General features: G+C 35.6%; 2 protein-coding genes across 4 annotated transcripts in view; both read right to left on the bottom strand.

The window, feature by feature from the left end:
* LOC141442703 (proton channel OtopLc-like) overlaps window positions 1–1279 on the bottom strand; it is a 31068-nt gene extending 29789 nt beyond the window's left edge. The window contains exon 1 of the mRNA XM_074107773.1: window positions 946–1279. Within this exon, the coding sequence (XP_073963874.1) occupies window positions 946–1116 (171 nt within the window). The 5' untranslated portion in view covers window positions 1117–1279. The remainder of the gene's footprint in view (window positions 1–945) is intronic.
* Window positions 1280–4127: 2848 nt separating this feature from the next.
* LOC141442711 (proton channel OtopLc-like) lies at window positions 4128–12549 on the bottom strand. 3 transcript variants are annotated; one of them, XM_074107786.1, is made up of 13 exons: window positions 12418–12549; window positions 11530–11658; window positions 10952–11060; window positions 10363–10509; window positions 9545–9713; window positions 8667–8854; window positions 7357–7483; window positions 7045–7155; window positions 6810–6903; window positions 6224–6376; window positions 5437–5686; window positions 4817–4906; window positions 4128–4506 (listed from the first exon to the last, which is right to left on the bottom strand). In XM_074107786.1, the coding sequence occupies exons 1-13, from the start codon at window positions 12531–12533 to the stop codon at window positions 4408–4410; spliced, it is 1782 nt and encodes a 593-aa protein (XP_073963887.1). In that variant the 5' UTR covers window positions 12534–12549; the 3' UTR covers window positions 4128–4407. The 3 variants fall into 3 exon arrangements, with proteins under 3 accessions (XP_073963887.1, XP_073963902.1, XP_073963893.1); XM_074107801.1 differs by lacking the exon at window positions 7045–7155; XM_074107792.1 differs by lacking the exon at window positions 4817–4906.
* Between the last annotated feature and the right edge of the window lie 935 nt (window positions 12550–13484).

Here is a 13484-nt window from a genome sequence, read left to right on the forward strand (position 1 = left end):
ATCTAATATTTCGCGTATCTTAAATACCCCATTACTAGAATTAAATACCAAATTGAGCGTCCATCTACCTACTTACTTATGATACGCGTGGTCAATACGATAAGCCTGATTTCGATATCCTAAAATGATACGTAAACCCACCCTTAGATGACGCTATTTTACAAAATCCGTAAGTGCGTATCCGTAAACATAAACTTTTTATGTTTGTTGTTCTATCATGCAAAAACAGCTCTATGGATTTGGCTGATAGTTTAGTAAATATTCCGAAAAATTGCGTAGTTCCTGCGAGATAGCGACATAAGAATACTCCGCAGACAAAATCTCGGAAAACAGCTACTATTTTTTTTTTAACTCTTACCGCCACAAAAGAAACGAAGTGACGTGCTCTGTACGCCACAGAAAAACCAGCGATTAATCAACTTGATTTTTAATTCAATTGCAGAAAGGTTAATTTCGAGTTGAATGTTGGTCATGTATAGAGTGTGAGGCATTCCATTGGCTGTCACGACTGGATGACTCTGGCGGTGAAGAGGTTAACCAGTGCCTATATATTTTGAAATATTGTTTATCCTGGATCCGGACAAATTTAATGTTTCAGTCATAAATCGGATTGCTTGGTAGGTATATAATATGTTTTTAAATTGTTCCTGAATATTCCAACACATAGGTTAGTTTGAATGAATACCCCATAAGGTCTTTATTCGGAATTATTGAGTCAAAATTTAGGTCCGCCATTGACGCAGTAGGTACACCTTGCACATCGATCTATATGTAAGTATATGAAATCTTTGTCAACCCATGATTGGAACATCCTGAAAAAATTTCATCCAACCTTTACTAAATTACTTTACTTTACTAAATACTAAGGAAAGCAACAGAAGGTGGTATGACCCTCTTTACAGACTTCTGCAGACTAGCAAAAAACAGAAAAATAAATACGCTTACTCCTGGATCCTTGTCCGTCTCCACGTCATCATAATCCGGCTGATCTTCTTCCCCATAGTGCTGCAGAGATGTCTCCGAATGGAACTTCTTGTCACCCATTTTTTTCCTATTTACTATTTCCTCTAAAACTTCTTTTCTAAGATTACCCGAGCTCGTGTCAGTCATTGTCATTTCTTAAAAGTCCACTTTGCGTATGTAATAAATATTAGAACAAGATTTTTTTTATTCGTTCGCCACTTGCAAGTTTAGTTAATTCCTCGCCATTTCTTTTGTTTACGCGCCTGGGAGGATTACAGAACACCTTCCTTGGACAGGTAGTCATGCGATTTAGATTGCGAATGAATTAATAAAAATATTCCGATTGTTATCTTTTATCAAACCCTAACGTACCAATCTACTTTGATGTTGTAATTATTGTGAACAGTTTATTGAAACACTTCCTTGTCGCGTTATTTCCTTCTGAAATGGCGTAATAACATTTTAAAAAGTTTAATTTCTTTTCTTAATGATCCAAGTCGATCCGTGCACGATGGTTTTTGTTGGAAAGCAATCACAGTTACGGAAAAAAATAAGATAAAAATATGAACTCTACATATTCACAAAATACTGATACTCAAAAAGTACATAAAGGTGACAGTAACTAGCAATTTCAAGGTTTAATTATGCGGTTGTAGGCTACCAAATTGCATGTGCACTGCGGAAATATATAAAAAAGTCCACGAATTAACGTTACAATGCAGCGTAAAATGACTGTATTTTACTGCTATCACATTACATCATTTCCGATCTAATAGTTATCAAAATGAATGACGAGGTTTTTAGCAATTTTTGGGACAGAGCGAATATTTGGGAAGTTATAAGCTCCGAATGTCAGAAGTTTCTCGAAATATTCTGTAGTGTCTCACTCTAAGACTTTTGAAGTGTTGACCCTCGCATCAGATTTTGCAAAACGCTTAATCTAAATGAAATGACCGCCCGGCCCGTGCGTAGCTACTTTTGGTCCTTGTCTCTTAGCGGGTACACACCGACTTACTCAAAGGCTGCAAAATGCCTGCGTTAGGTCTGTTTTGTGTGATCGTTTTGTCTGATCGTATATCACGCCGTACATTAAGGATGTAAACTGGCTTAGCATGGCTAACGACAGGAGCTTATGTTGGCTTGCCTCTTGTTTAATACCATCAAAGGAAAAGCTCTGAGCCATATTTTGTTGTCAATTTATTTATTTTCCGGAAAATTATAGTACCTTTACATATAAACTAGCTTTTAATTTGGGGTACATTTACTTTCTGCGATCCTTTTTCGTGTTTTGATTGATTTTTCGGAAGATTACATGGAAATACAAATACAGAGAGAACATAAGACGTTGTGTTAGAGTCTAAAATTTAGACAAATGCACCATCTGGAATTCAAAAATCAACCTACATACGCAATTAATCATAATTCGTACCAACTCTGAAACCCTGCTTCGCTGAAATGTTTAAAGACGTTAAAGTACTACGCATGTCTTTTGCCGGCGACTTCCTACACGATATAGAATTATATCTCAAGAAATTGTAAATGACTTAAATTACTGTTATGATCTATTATAATATTCTTAATTGTCGATGAGAGACACATTGTAGCTTTCTATTATTGAAAGAATTTTGAAAATGTGCCCTGAAATTGAATTCACTTATTTTTATTCTGCGGAAATTTTGCATTAAAAAAAAGAAGTCTGTCAATCAGGGATATTGTAGCTTTTATTGGTAATAGAATTATTTATATCTCAGTAGTCTCAGAGATTACCCCCAACAAACAAAGAAACAAACAAAGTTGAGATGAGTCCATAGAATTTTCTAAAAATCTTTCCCTAGTGCACCTCTGTATTACTTTAGGTCCATCTATGTTAATTTCAAGTCTCTAGCACCAGTAGTTTTGGATATGCGTTGTCTGTCAGTCAGCCAGTCATGGTACTGTTCAGGTGGAGTTAGGTATAGAATTATAAATAAATCAACCCTGAAGTTGAATTCACTTTTTGCTATCCCGCGGGAATTTTACGTTTTCCCGGGAAAAAGTAGCGTATGCCAATCAGGGATAATGTAGCTCCCAATTGGTAAAATGTCTTTTTTAAATCAACCCCAATGATACTTTACTTATTTCGATCCTGCGGGAATTTTGCATTTTTCCGTAGAAAAGCAACCTATATCAATCAGCGATACTGCAGATTACTATTAGTGAAAGAATTTTTAAAATCAGCTCCGAATTTTGAATGTCTTACTTCTATCCTGCGGGAATTTTGCATTTTCCCAAAGAAGAGTAATCTATACCAATCAGCAATAGTGTAGCTTTATATTAGCGGAAGAATTTTTATAATCAGCTCTGAAGTTGAATTCAGTTTTTTATATCCCATTGGAATTTTGGATTTTCCGAAAAAAAAACGAGGCGTATGTCAATCGAGGATAGTCATATTATATCATATGAATGAATTTTTAAAAGCAGTGCCAAAGTCGAATTTACTTATTTCTATCCCGCGGGAATTTTTCATTTTCCCGGAAGAAAGTAACCTATGTCAATCAAGGATAGTGTAGCTTACCAACGGTGAAAGAATTTTTAAAATCGGCTCAATAGTTTCAGAGATACGACTACAAACAAAGAAACGAAAAAAGTTTAGATATTTCCCTATCCCGCGGGAATTTTGAAAAATACTTCCTTAGTGCACGTCTACTACACTCGTGGTACATGTATGCCAAACTTCAAGTCTCTAGCACCAGTAGTTTACGCTGTGTGTTGTCTGTCAGTCAGTCAGTCAGTCACGGTACTGTTTTATAGGTATAGATTATAACATTATAGTATTCAGTGCAGTGATAAATATCCAAATTACCAGACCAATATTAATCTTCGCATAAATAGTTCCAGAAATGCATTCGTTCTGAAGGGACTGAAAGCCAACAAAATTCATATTTTTCGCTATTTTTCTGTAGTCGGATTTTAGTTTTTACAATTTTTTATAGCATTTCTTTCCTACACCATTTTATAACCCATTACAACTGTTAATAATAGTGCTAATTGAAAGCTATACTTAGGCTTAATTTACGCAAATCATAAATACATTAAATAATGCTTCACTTACCCTTGCTTGTTTACGGTAGTGCAGAAGCAAGGTGGCTCTGTTTAATATAAAATTCTTCAATTAAACAACCATAACAATTCAATGAGTATACTTATTTATTGTACTATTAAACTAAGCTTAACAATATACCTAATGATCTTCTATTCCAGGTTTATAGGCGTGAGACCAAATATCAGCTATGCACACGCTTGAGTGAAACCTGAAGAACATTATAAGCGGCGCGCATAGATGTCCAATCGCAAGCCAAACCTTCTTCCCATAGAACAAGTACCTGACGTCCTTGCTCTCTGGAGACTTGTAAGAGAATGTGTACAAGACCCACATACAGACGTTGGTCACGAGGAGGAATAAGACTAGTTCGCGGCCCGGCTTTGTGCGCCGCAGTCTTCGAGAGTTACTACACCGCCGCAGCCATCCACGATAAATGCCATTTGTATTATCATTTGCAGTGACTGAAAATAAAAAATAAAAACTATAATAAATGTCCAGGTTTAGATCTAAGCGTTGAGGATTGTTATTCAAATTATAAATTATTAAACAGAATTCTTAAAGTTTAAGTGCTGCCGCACAGTATACTAATACAGTAGTAATTTAGTTGGATAAAATGTGCGGGCTATCATTAAGTTACAGGTATATAGTGCAATTTAGTTGGCCAACTTAAAAATAGTAAGCCTGCGGGCCAATAAGTCATAATTTTAGCAGCTGCTTGCTGCTATAAATATTCAATTAACATTATGAAGTTTGTACGAGAAGAGTACGTACGAGAGTTTGTACGTGTTGCACCAAGTTACTACCAATAATGAATATAACGGTAGCCAACGTCAAACCAGTTGTCCAATCTCCGGTACATTTCTGTAAGTTGAGATTTACTTGTAGGTACGTTTTACTAAGTTAAATGATTTAACAGGTTCCCTGTCCCGAAGCAATGAGCAGCGTTCGTTTGACACGTCCCCATTGATTCTGAATGATAAAGTAATGTACTTGTAATATCCCCAATGTAAGGTCCCCATAGTGATTTTCATTGGTTATCTAAACGTGGTTCAAGAATAAAAATAATATAATATAATAAAATGTATTATTTATCGAAAGCACAAATGTATTATTTACATCACTGGCAATGAGGCACATGTGCCTCATGGACGTACCAGTAGTCACGCATGAGGCAATTGTGCCTCATGGGACAGAGAAAGTGTTAAGTAAAGTTGGGCTGGCAGAAATTTATTTAACTGCACTGACCGATTTGACCATTGATTGTCGTTTAACTGGATGTAACTCACGTTAATAGATTAGAGAAAGACTTAGTAACAGAAACTACAACTACTTTAACTATTTTCCTGTAATTATTCCGTAACATATAAAACATAACTATAGAGATAACTCACCATAGTGATAGTATCTAGAAATTGTATTATATGCAGTGCGCTAATTGTGGCAACGGTGGTGAACATTGTCTCCAAGAAAAATGCAGGGACGCAAATGTAGAGCAACGCATCGTCGAGCCAGGGGACCGGGTGCTTATTGATGTCCAGGGTACGCGTCTTCCAGAAAGCCACCGCAGTTACGAACAACATGGTTCCGTGGAAAAACAGCTCGATAGAGTGCGTAGTAATGTGACCTATGCGCTGTAAATATCTAGAAGAAAAAGTTAAATATAAAAAACCATAATCTGAAGCCTCAACTACAGAGAAGTTTACCGAAAGACACTGTGTACAGACAGTTCCATTGCATGAAACAGTTTATTAATTTTAGATATTAAGATACTAGTATACTGACGAGAAAAAAATCGTTTGGGTCGTTTTTTGTGTTTGATAAAATTTGGGGATTTACGAATAGGTATAACATGGCACAAACAATATTTTAATTGAGCGTAATGGCATCTGGATAAAATATAGCATCACAAAAATATAATATAGCATCACAAAAATATATAAATCAAACGAGGGAAAGCCGTAATATTATATACAAAAGAGTTTTTTTTTAATTCTGTGTATGATTAAACGACGTTGGATAAATTCTTACGCTGTTTATCAGGCTATTCCTATTCCAAGTTAAATCCCCATTATTTCAAGCAACATCCACGTCTCATGCTGACAGCTGAAGAAGCTTATTCGGATGGGGCCTCAAAAATATTAGGTACAACTCATTAATAATATTAGTACTCGTACTTACTCGTTATCCATGGTGCCAAACACAAATCCCATTATGATGGAAACTATGAGTATCACAATAACGAAGAGGCTGCTAAAGAGACCGCCCATAGAGTTGCGGCAGCTGATGTGTATGTCCAGAACGTGCGGGCTGTTCACATCGCCGCTCACATTCCTGAGAATAATAACAAGATAATCAGCAGTATTAATGCAGTAGTAATTAAAGGTAGATAATTCACGATGACGCGTGTCGTGATTCTTATTACAATGTCATTAATGTCTAATTTTGATAAAATCACGCGTCTTCGTGGATGACACTAGGTATACTTATAGTAAATTGCCTACAAACATAAAATTAGGAAGCACATTATTGGTGAACTGTTGTGATTGCCAAATAAGTAGGTATAGGTACGTCTGTATCATTATTAATCCGCTATGAATCATTCTTATATAAATCAGAATAAAGAACAATGGCATAAGCAAAGCATAAGGTGTTAGACGTTATGGTAACAACATCGTGTATTTAGGCGAACGACGGAGATTCGGTTATCGAAAAATCAATACGAATCAAGAAGTAGAGTCCAATCAAAATTTAGGTCTATACTTACGTTTGTGCGTATAAAGAGTGGTGGAAGTCTCGTACTTCTTCTCTAGAGTGACAGCACTTTCCAATGTATCTCCAAATTATGAAAAATATTCCAACTGAAATTGAAAGACACATCGTTAAATCGCTGGGAAAATTACGGAATAGATTCCGGAATTATTTTGTGTACCTAATTCGCTTGTGCTTACGAAACATAAGAACTTAGTTATCAATAAAACGCGGTAAGTAACTATTATTACCTGTTAAAATATGAAATTCCACAGTAAATGGATATAAATATGCTGAATAATCATCGAAAATTCTGAACACAGTTATAGTCGGCATGCAGCGATCGTCGAATTTAACTGAAGCTGTAAGCATTAAGAGCAGGTTATAAATAACACAGAAATATAATTTGAGATACATAACTTACGGGAACATATCGATAATAATAATATATATATATATATATAACCAGAATAATAAAAGTTAGGTTCTGAAGAAAGTAGTTTACCATTTTTAATCGTCGTGATAATCGTTATTATTCCTTATTTTTAGTATCGTAAACTCACTTTTATTTTTCTCAATTTGAACCCATTCGTAAGCTCTATAAGCAAGTTGTGTCTCTGTTATAACTGCCGACACCCAGAGACAGATATTTCCAGCCATTATGTGGAGGAATGCTACACGTGCAATTGTCTGAAAAAAAAGTGAAACGTATCTTAATTAACAACTTGTTACAGAATGCTCTTTTGGCGAAATTAGTTATCATTTTTTAATGCTGCACCTAATAGAATGGGTAAATAATCTCTCCGTTAGGAGTCATAATAACAAAAAATTGAACCGACTCCAAAAAAAAACCATGAAAATATTTTTTTACCAGTTTGAAGTCGGTGCCTCAGCACGAGCCAGCAGGATTGATTGAAACCCAATATATAGTATGTAGATGAGGTAGATGACTATAGGTCCACTCCTGCTGGCTCGTGCTGACGCACCGACTTCATACTGGTAAAAAAATATTTTCATGGTTTTTTGTAGTCGGTTAAATTTTTTTGTTATACAATTTTTTTTCACATAAATTATCTAAGATACAATAGTTTAACGTCAACTGCTCGTAACCTTTCAAGAAAGATTGCTTTTTTCGGTACAGAGATGTTCATTATTGAGGAGTGCTGGTGCTTCACCACCCGTTTCATTTCACCATATTATGTACATATTACGATGAGCATAAATTGCGTAGCAACTGTGTTAAAGTAGTTGAAATTCAACCCGTGAAGTACTTGTTATTGAGTAGTAGCTCTGTTGGTCACATGTGGTCTTCATCATCAGTTCCAATTCACCAAATGATGATTTTTCAAGAGCGAATGCAAGAGTACCTACTACTAAATATATCCAAATTACCATAAGTTCCCCTACAATATTCGAAGAGTTCCCTCGATTTTCTTAGGATCCAACCATTAGATCCTGTTTTGGTGCTTATAGGACCTAATTGAAGGCATTCCTAAATGAACTAAAAAAAAAAATTCAAATCGGTTCATAAATTACAGAGTTCTTAAGTAACAGACATAAAAAAAATACAACCGAATTGATAACCTCCTCCTTTTTTTGAAGTCGGTTAAAAGTTGTAGTTGTTTTTAAAACCGCTTTTGCTGTAATGTAAGAGCTGGTTCCCACTTGTCGGATGTCGGGTCCGGATTTTAATCGGATGTTCCAGTGGCAGAACATTTTATATGACGGTATTCTATTCACACTTGCCCGACACGATTTTCTATAGAAACGACTGACATCTGACACGAAACGGATCCGACACCCGACAAGTGGGAACGGGATCTAAGCTTGCTTCTTTCCGTCAGTACATAGTAAAACAAATATGGCTTCTTACCGCATATTTGATGATAATTAAATTGGAGTAATTAAATATGAAGAACAGTTGTACAAAACAGTATAGTGATTCCACGAGTGTGGAGATGTACTGTGTTACGTTTATACAGTCAGTGTTGTTAATGAAAATGCTGACGTGGATCACAACCACGAGCAGAAGTGTGTGGACGAAATGACCCAAGGCGAATGCTGAAAGGTTTTTCATTATTTAGTAGGGCAATAAACAACAACATTTAGACAAACCAAAGTGATGGTTAAATATCGTCACTACTTTAAAAAAAACTTGTACCTAAAAATGGATAATTTTTCTCAGTGGACTTTATGAACATCATATCAAGGTTCAATTTTGTTGACATATTGATTTTAGATACGAGATTTTTTCAAAGTAGTGACGATATGTTAAATACAAAGGATTTGATAAATAAACATATCAAGAGGAAAGGATACTGAGATAGTAGATGCAACTCTATTTTGTGATTAGAAAAATATTTATTAGCTTTCAGGAGTTTGTTTATATAAAAATATGGAGTTTGTTTTGAGAATCCAACTGAATTGTGTCAACAGACAGACCTCGGCAAGTAGATGCAAGCGCATAATCTTTTTCGTAACTTAATGTAAGTAATTTCGTTATTAAACGAGGAATTATTGTATATATTTATATGTATATATATAATCAGAATCTCGGACACGGCTCCAACGATTTAGATGAAATTTGGTATGTGGGGCGTTTTCGGGAATGACATTAAATTGATTTAGTTTGGCCTTATCTCTATGGGAAACGCTTATTATTGAGTTTTAGCCCGAGCAAAGCTCGGTCACCCAGGTACTGTTTATTAAGATGGCTAATACTATAGTAGGTAAATCATGATATAACTTTACCTGCAGCACCAAATTTTAGGTATACGCTTCCTGCATGTCTTCCTTTTGCGAAGCAGTAATTATGTTCAATATGTTCCACGTCATGGTCTTGTGGAATGAAACCTGTAGCAGTTCCGTATTCTTTGTTGTTTCTAAATCCAGTGCCGTTGTCGTCAAGGCCCGCGTCAAGCTGTTGGTTGGACACGTTGTTTATGTACAGTCGAGGAAACCGCGACCAGGGGGGAACCTTTCAATAATTCATCATCATTTAACGACCGGATGGCCAAGTGGTTAGAGAACCTGACTACAAAGCTTGAGGTCCCGGGTTCGATTCCCGGCCGGGGCAGATATTTGTGTGAATAATACGAATGTTTGTTCTCGGGTCTTTCTAAGTATGTTTATCCATTGCCTAGTATCCATAGTACAAGCTTTCCTTAGTTTGGGACTAGGTCATTTGGTGTCAAGTGCCCCATGACATGATATGTATTTATTACTAATTTATTAGTTTCTTTGGCAGATGTATGGAACGTCAATAAAACATTAGTAGCACAAAGGTTCGACCCTGATTTAGTTCTTTGACTGTACTTTCATTCCCATTGCTTACATACAATCTCAGACATATAATACTATCAATGTATAACCCAAATTTTCGCGCTTTGGAAAACATAGTCAATATCAGCTAGGAATTTAAAAATACACAGCTACTGCCCCTGAAAGTCTTATATTGAGATTGTATTGACCGCGTAGGTGAATTTATTTACATAGCAGATTTTAAGGGATTCCTATGGGATGCAGACGGAGTGGCAAGCAACATTTTTAACAAAATTTAAGTAACTTACTTGTCTTAAATGTTCTAATTCCATTTCTTCTTCCTTATGCCTTAGCTTTTCTACTTGTTTTCTTATTCTTCTCGTAAACAGTTTGATGTCCACAGTTAACACAAACAATATTATTGTACCACTTCCCGCAACGTAAAGGGTGAATATCTGAAACCATACATTACATTCGTTTTAAATTATATCAAACCAATTCGGTAACAACTGAATCCTCCTCGATACAGAGTAGGTAGGAATTTATACTTTCATATATATTTACTTTATACTTTTTTATTTTGTGTTTATGTAATTAGCGAAATGCGAATAAACGTTTTCTATTTCTATTTCTATAATAATGTGTTATTTATTTACGCCAAAACGTTTTTCACATCGGATTTTTTTACAGTTTCCCAGTAGAAATTATTTTTTAACTTCTATCAAAACGAAGACACACGAAAAACAATAGAGAAACAAAGTTGTAGCTAGGAATCGAAGCCAGATCTTTCTTCATAATAGATTGAACTGCAGTAAAAAAACTATGATTACGAGTATCGTGCTTTGTGGAATGCTTTAAAGAAGTATTATAAAACCAGTTAATATTATTATTACTTACAGGTGACCACATACCAATCATATCAGTTGCATTAAACGTGTACGTTAACACCCCGAACATGATTAGAAAGATTGAGTAGAGGAAGCCCAATACATACGAAAAGCGTTTTCTGTAACAAAAATATTTAGTTCCTTTGATAAATATTTAAATGATTGGTTGAACTGAACATGTGTTCAAATCGTTTCGAAATATCAGCTGGTGGTTGGGTTAGTTTGAATGTACACGCCTGTAAATAATGTTGAGAATTTGATGTACCATGTTTCCATTCGTAGTAGTAGTAGTAGGTATTAGTAGATGTTTAAATCATATCGCGCGCAGGCGTCAGAGGCATGACTTTACAGGAGTGTTCTGTCTAACCAGCCTAATCACCTATTATTATATTCCGTAGATCCCACAATCTGTAGTCCAGATGTCTAACAAAATAAATGTCATAGGATAAGACTCGGTATTGAACCCAATTGACACCAATTGGTCTAAACACATACACACGCGCTCACTCGCACTTACAAATTTTTCCTAATATAATGTTAGTAGGATAGGAGATTTGGTAAATGTTCATTAGCTTTGTGTGCACATACACAGTGATTGCTGTATTTTCATCACGTGGCGTCGGCAACGGGTGGTCATGCGTGGAGTTCAGCGAGTGTACTGAACCGATGTCCATGATTACAGTTTTTATAGAATCAAAATAAATTAAAATTCTGCACCTGAAAATTATAAAAAGAATAATTTGAGCATCTTTAAGTACAAGAGAATCTATAGACCGAGAGACATAAAAAATTAAATTTTTCAGACTTTTCTTATTGGTTACGTGTGCTATAAAAGCTACCTTGTTAAAAATAAGTTTTTATTCTCCGGCAATTTGTATTAAACACCTTTTGTATGGTATAGGGGGCAAACGAGTAAACGAATCGCCTGATGGTAAGCGATTACCGTCACTCATGGACACCTGCAACACCAGAAGAGTCACAGTGCGTTGCCGGCCTTTTACGTAGGAGTAATTTTTTATTGCGTTGACTTTTTGACTGCCATATTGACTCCAACACCTGAGTATTTGATATTAATTTAACTTTTCCTTTTCACCTCTTCACGTTCTTGAGAAAAAGAATCTGGGCAGACGGACGGACGGACTGACTGACAGACAGACAGTCGCACAGACGGTCAATAAAGTGGTCCTGTAAGAGTTTTATATTTGCTAACTGAAGTACGTAACCCTAAAAAACAATTTAGTTTTTAGTTATTTACTTCTAGCGAAGCGATGCAATAGGTACCTACAATACAATAAATTATTGCATTTTTCTAACGTTTATTATGACTCAAATAAACGCTTTATAGCACTACAAGTAATATTTTAGAGCTACATACATCTTTCATTCATTTATCTTTCATTCGCGTTAACATAAATCAGGTCTATAAACAAAAAAATATTTTCAAAATAAAAAATAAATAAAAAAAGATGTACCTACCTTGGTTGAGTTTTTGTATAAACTCCATCTGAGTCCGGGGTTGTTATACAAAACTTTAAATCATGACGATAAACTAAAGAACACTTGTACTTAATTAGATCACATAGATCCGCCATGCACCAATGTGTATTTATTTTTGGTTACTAGTGATAGTCTTTGAGTAAATCTTATCACTCACGATAGGATATTTTATCTTAAGATAATCTTTCTTTCACGCAAACTTCTTTTTCGGTCACACCTATGATATCACTAAATGTAATGTAATGCAATAGATAACCTAACCATAAACCGATATAAGAACAATTAATCATTTGATTGAGTAGTTGGTCCATGATTTCGTTTACGAAGTACCTATTCGGCTATATATCATTATCCAGCGGGACCTTTACAATTTTCTAGATAGTAATTATCCGTGTGTCTAACTTCAACCAAATTCGTTTAGCTGTTTTGTGTGATTGAAGAAGAAACATAAAAAAACATTCAGATTTATATTGTCAGTATATGCAATTCCTGGCAAGGTTTTACCAGCGGTTTTTCCCCCAGATCCATTTACAAAAAAAAGTTTGTTCAATGATGTTTGATTTTGCTGTAGGTATAGCGTGAAAACGAACATAAATATGAGTACACAAACGTCAAATAAACAAACAGTGAAAACCAGCGAAGTGAGGGCCCGCGAAAGATTTACTTACAAGTTTTCTGGGAAATTAAAATATATCCCACTAATATAATAAATGCGAAAGTTTTTAAGTCTGTTTGCTTGTCTGTTTGCCTCTTGTTCTGAGAGGAGGCCTGTGCCCAGCAGTGGGACGTATATAGGCTGGGATGGAGCTTGTTTGTTATCTCATCACGTCTAAACCGATGGACCGATTTAGATGAAGTTCGGTATACAGTACAGATACTTTGAGTCCCGGGGAAGGACATAGGATATTTTTATCCCGGAAAATTGCGTAGTTCCCGCGGGATAGCGATAAACGAATTGTAGACGGATGGAGTCGCGGGCAACAGCTAGTTTTAGGCAATATAGATGGAGTCTTGGTCGCGTGACTTAGAACGGCACTCTGCCTTAA

This window comes from Choristoneura fumiferana, chromosome 2 (assembly GCF_025370935.1).
Source record: "Choristoneura fumiferana chromosome 2, NRCan_CFum_1, whole genome shotgun sequence".
NCBI lineage: Eukaryota > Metazoa > Arthropoda > Insecta > Lepidoptera > Tortricidae > Choristoneura > Choristoneura fumiferana.